Consider the following 6,113-nt stretch of genomic DNA (forward strand, 5'->3'; position numbering starts at 1 on the left):
GTTTGTTGAAGAAGGAAAAATGGGAGTATCTCTAAGTGTATGTCTAAGTGCTTAAGTAATGGTAAAGTAAAAAACATGGGGGATGCATCTTTTGCTGAGCCCCTCCAAAGATTTATATAATCATCCTCTTTGTCAAAAAGTATATACTTTAAAAAATCTTCAAATCTCAAACACACTTTCCAAATTACAAATCTACCCCTCTCCATTTATATGTGCTATCATCATCCTTTACAAACTATCATTTGAAATAGGGATAAATATGACATTTCCTACATGGAAATGGACCATTTTGGCCCAAAAAAGGGATATGGCTATCTATGAATATAAAAAAGCACCAAAGGAAACATTCTTCCTTTCTCTCTTTTCTTCTATGTATATCTCTCACTCTTTCTTTTTTTATTTTCATTTATTATTATTATTATTAAATAAAATGTTTGTGTGTGATGGTGCTTTTCCTTTTTCTTTTGAAGAAGGGAAGCACTTAGGAGGTGATTTTAGTCCAAAATAATCAACAACAACAAAATGCAATATTATTATTATTGCTCCAAAGATGAAGATGATGAAGCTCTTGTTAGGCTGTTCTACAATCTCTCCTCCTCCTTCTTCCTTGTCTTCTTCTTCCTCTCCTTCTCTTCCATTTTACTTTTCAAATCCTTCTATTTCCTTGGCTCCCCTTTATTCCCAAGGTCATATTCATAACCAAAAATCCACATTTTCACTTTTTCTATACATATAATTTCCATTATTATTTTCCCAATCTCCCTCTCTCTATATTCATCATATAAATATAATTTTTTTTTTTTGTTTATCTTTTTTGTAGAAATGAATATGAATATGAATACAACGCCGTGTCATCCGAGGAGGGGAAAGAAGAAGAGGAAGAGGAAGAAGGATATGGTAATGGAATCTACGGTAAGGTCGAAGCGATGTCTTTTCTTGATAAAGAAGCCGAAACTCGGATGAGTCGATGGCAACGCCAACTTCCAGATAATGAAGAAATATTATTAACGGACATGGAGGAGCCTTGGATTACTATGGAATCCACAGACCTAGATGACCAAATTACAACCAATAGCTCAGTTTATGAGTCCCCACAAACCTCACAACTAGATGAATATCATCATCAAGAAGATGACGATGACGATGACCAGATGCTAGAAGAACTTACGGTGAGTTTGAAATAACTTTCGAAAGTATATATCTGCATGAAGATGTGCGGTTGCACTTAACTATTACTCTTATTTTTATGTCAAAAGTGATTTCAAACTCATTTGTTGTCTGTGTAGGACTCCGAGCGGGTTGTGAGACAAGTATTGAAGGTGAATTCTTGTAGAATGTCATTGGACTTGAAGAAGAAGAGATTGGTGGAGGATAATGATAATAGAAGAAACGAAAGTTATTATGGAAATTACTTGATGAAGAAGGAGGAAGAGATTGTTGTCAAAGAGAATAACAATGGGAAATATTTGGTATTTGGAGCAAATGAATTATTGGATAGAAAAAGTAAAGAAGAAGAAGAGATATTTGGGGATTCATGCACAGTTGGGTCAACTTCAAAGAGTTCATCAGAGTGGAGAAGCTCAATAAATTGCAGAGATTCATCAGGAACTGAAGATCCATTTTCATCTTCTTCAAGAAGAAGCTGTCCCAAGTGGGAATCCTACACTGTTTTCCAGAAATATGATGAAGAAATGATGTTTCTTGATAGAATCACTGCCCAAAAGCTTCATGAAACAGGTCATTAATTTATCAACTTTTTGACCCATTTTCTTTGTTTATTTTCCTTCCACCTTAAGTTAACAAAAAGATTCTATCTCTAATCCTAAAACCAATCTAATAAATAACAAGTTTCTCTTAAGAAAACAGGGTTAAAATATCTTTTTTTATAATTTGTTTAATATAATTTTAGTCTATATATTTATCAATAAATCTAATTTATTCTCTCTCTTTCTTTTTTTTTTAATATCATTTTGGTCTTTATATTTTAGAATTTGTTAACTTTAATTCTAATTGCTAGTTTTTTTTTCTCGAAATTTTTTTTTTCTATTTATTAGCATTTTCAACTATAAATTTTGAAAATTTATTCACATATTATATTTTCTTACATAAAAATTATAACTATTATTTAGACAATTTCGATAAATAATAATTTTAAAAAACTAAATTTGACCTTCATTAAAATAGCATAAACCAAAATGATATTTTTGTATCATATAACTCTTCTTTAGATACTCACCATATCATATGAATATATTACACAAATTAATCACAACTTTACATGAATAGACACATAATTCAATTTTTTTAATAAAAGAAAGTTGAACATACACTAGCAATATAAACATACTTTTCTGAATCTTTTTTTCTTTAATAATTTATATATTCATACAACAGTTGAGAATTAAAGTAGTAAATGAATCAACTTTTATATTCAAAACCCCCTTAGCGCGATTTACTTTCTTTTTTTTTTTTTGTTTCCAACTCTTTAATGACAGAAATTAATGGGTTTTCTTTTTTCTTTTTTCTTTTTTTTTTTTTATAAATTATACAGAGTCATTAAGGTCAATTAAAATGTGCCCAAGATCAATATCAGAGAGAATTGTTTATAAATTGTCAACAATAAACAAGAAAGGTTCAGATGTGAAACAAAATCCATATCATGAATTGGAAAGTGCTTATGTAGCACAAATTTGCTTGACATGGGAGGCTCTTAATTGGAATTACAAGAATTTTGTGAACAAGAAACTAAGTAGTTGTAAAAGATCAGATATGGATAATGGATGTCCAGGCAAAGTTGCTCAACAATTTCAACAATTTCAAGTTCTTCTTCAACGTTACATTGAGAATGAACCTTATGAACATGGCCGTCGACCTGAGATTTATGCTCGTATGAGACTTTTGGCTCCTAATTTGCTCCAAGTTCCTGAATTTATAGGTACCATTTTTTTTTTATTATTATTATTATACTATCCTCTATCTACTATGCTACATTCATATTGTCTTTGGAGGAAGTGATTTTAAAATAGATTAATAAACTTATTTTCTCTTAATTTCTTATGATGCTAGTAAAAGAGTTGAGTCCTTAGTCAATTACTAAATTAAAAATTAAGCAAGAAATTTAGAAAAAAAAAAAGTATTTATAGATTTAATATTCAAAAATTAGAAACTAAAAATCAAATGGCAATCATACTAAGACTTGACATAACTCTTTTCATTTTTGTCGCATCCCGCTCAAATTATACTACCAAACCTAGGACTATGCGTAAATGTTGAGATGATGATTTCATCAAATAGTGTGTGGTGGGGCACACTTTAATTTGTGGTAGTTTAAACAAATTATTAGGGAGTATGTTTTTTTTTTTTCCATTTTTCCTTTTTTCTTCTTTTCAGATGTGGTATCTTCGATTTTTAGGAAAAATGCTACCAAAATTTGTAGTAATTTTTATTGAGAACATTCTTTTACTATGCCCCACGTATTTCGAAAAACATTTTTAGAGTGATAATGGAACATTCCACACATCAGTTAGAATATATATTATCAGTTTGTCATGTTTTAGATTAGGTAGGGTAATCTGAGGTGGAGTATGCGATTTTAATATAATTTATACGATAATTAAAGTGACTTTAGAAATAAATAATAAAAAAATACTTGTAGAAATTTTACTTTACTCACAAAGGTACTATTTTCTTAACAATGTAATAGTTCTATCAAAAGTAGCTAAAATGCTTTTTATTTAAAAACACATCTCTTTTTCTTTTTTTGGAGTCGCTTTCACTAGTTGATTTTATATATATAATCTCCATTGATTAATATATAACACACAATATTTTTTTATTATTATTAAAATATCATTTTAACCTATATATTTTTGCATTAGATGGTATAAGTTTAGTCTTTGTATTTATAATAAATTTTAAATTTAGTCCTTGAAAGTATATGGATGAAAATTAGATTGTATAGTATTTAGCCCTTTTCTTCCATGAATGTTATTTTCTTTCTATGATTAAAGTAATATGAATTATCACATATTAAATTAACTCATAATGTGCGTGTGGATTTGAACTTTAATTTTGAAGATTCAGAAGATGAGCAAATAAAGGGGGAAGGAGGAGGTGGTTATGGTTCAAGAATATCCTCACCATCTTTTCTAATGATAATGGAAGATGGAATAAGAACCTACATGAATTTCCTCAAAGCAGATAAAGAGAAACCTTGCCAGATTGTAGCTTCATTTTTCAAGAGAAAAAAAAGGGCTGCTGTTGATCCAACTCTCCTCCAACTGATGAAGAAAGTTAACCAAAAAGTAAGTCAAATTATGAATAATTCTATATATATATTCAAGTTTTAGATCATTCCTTTACTTATTGATTATATAAATACTCAATTTGATTTGCAATTGGTATATGTTTTTGAAAAATTCAGAAGAAGATAAAGCTTAAAGACCTTCGTCGTGCTGGGAAGTGCTTGAGAAAAAGGAAGCTAAGCGTGGAGGAAGAAATGGAGATTTTGATGGCTCTTATAGACTTAAAAGTGGTTTCAAGGGTTTTAAGAACTGTGGATTTAAGCGAACAACAACTCCATTGGTGCGAGGCCAAAATGAGCAAAGTTAGGATTTTGGATGGGAAACTTCATAGAGATTCCTCACCACTTTTCTTCCCAGCTCATTGAGTATATCATCAATCAAAAAAATAAAAATAAAAAGCTCTCTCTAGCTCATATCTCTTAATTTTATCGAGACCTCACCAAAAAAGTTGATATTTTTGTTGCTTTGGTGAGTCAGCTATGGAGGAAAAGTGAATATCCTTAGGACATGAATGTGCATGGGAACACAAAATTCAAGCAATAAAGCAAGAAGGGTTTGTTTTGGATCATGTGGTTATATATATAAATATAAATATAACCAAAATTTAAAGTGAAGCAAGAAGGGATGAAAGGAAAAAGGCAGCAAAAACATGTTATGAAAGAAGATGGGGACAAATTGAAAAGACAAGATAACTTTAGTTTTTGCCCCCTTTTTTTTTTTTTTTACTTAAACTTTTGAGTTAAGGTTTATTTTAATTTTGAATGATGGAAAAAAAAAAAAAAAAAAAAAAAAGGAGAATTGATGGATGGGTTGTTTCTTCCTATATTACATTTAATGGGTGTAGTTGGAATAAGAGTGAATGTATTGCATAGTTTTTATAGATTATTTAGTTCTTTCTACTTTTTAGGGTTTAGCAAATAGAGAGGGAATAAAAATGGCTTAAGTTTTCAATAAGGGATTGATAGTCAATCATGTTATGTTTTTGTTTGGTGATTATTATATAATAATTTTCGTATTATTGTATGGAATTACTTCCTCATTGCCTCTTAATGTTTTTATCTTTTATTCATTTTCATCTTTAATTTTAAATTAATTTATCTCTTACTATCCTTGTTGATTTTTACTTTTTTAAGTTTGAGAGTATAGATTTGCAAAAACAAGTTTTGTTTTTTGGAACAAAAAGTTTAGTGAAAATATAAATGTGGTTGACCTAGCTATATATCCTTTTTGAAAGTTGTTTTTTCTTATTGTTCTTTGTTGTGTGTTGATGAATATGACTTTTTGTTTGTTTGTTTATTTTTTTTTATTGTTATTGAGAGAATGAAAGTTGTCTTTTAAGTTAAAAGAATGAAAATTCTATTATAATTTATAAAGTATTATAAATGTAATATATATTATAAAGGAACAAATTTGGAGGGAAAAAAATACAACTATTTTTAAATAAGCAATATATAGATTTTAGATAGCGTTCTTTTTAATTATACAAGAATTAAGAGGAAAAAAGCTCTTGAGAAATTATAGAAGAAAATTTAATAAACACCTCGTGTTCTAAATTTGTTAAATATTTTATGAGCAATATTTGTGTACGTACTAGCTAAATTTTACTCACATTTTTGTAATTTCAATCCGACCACGCATAAACCAAATTATAAAAAGGGGAAAAAATATTATGTGGCAAACTGTGATTAAGCCACCGAGTTAGAAATATATATATATATATATAATATATATATATATAACAATAATAATAATAAATAATGGGTGTCGAACTATATTTCCTCTCTTATTTCAGAGGAAAAAGAGCAAGGC

The 6,113-nt window shown here is 28.8% G+C and overlaps 1 protein-coding gene across 1 annotated transcript; it reads left to right on the forward strand.

Moving 5' to 3' along the window:
- The first annotated feature begins 386 nt into the window (after window positions 1-386).
- LOC120088168 lies at window positions 387-5,257 on the forward strand. The gene is made up of 6 exons (XM_039045312.1): window positions 387-686; window positions 821-1,169; window positions 1,287-1,737; window positions 2,552-2,935; window positions 4,078-4,304; window positions 4,424-5,257. Exons 1-6 carry the CDS (start codon window positions 523-525, stop codon window positions 4,667-4,669), a joined length of 1,821 nt encoding a protein of 606 aa, XP_038901240.1. The 5' UTR covers window positions 387-522; the 3' UTR covers window positions 4,670-5,257.
- Window positions 5,258-6,113: the final 856 nt, after the last annotated feature.

The sequence above is a fragment of the Benincasa hispida genome, chromosome 1, assembly GCF_009727055.1.
Source record: "Benincasa hispida cultivar B227 chromosome 1, ASM972705v1, whole genome shotgun sequence".
NCBI lineage: Eukaryota > Viridiplantae > Streptophyta > Magnoliopsida > Cucurbitales > Cucurbitaceae > Benincasa > Benincasa hispida.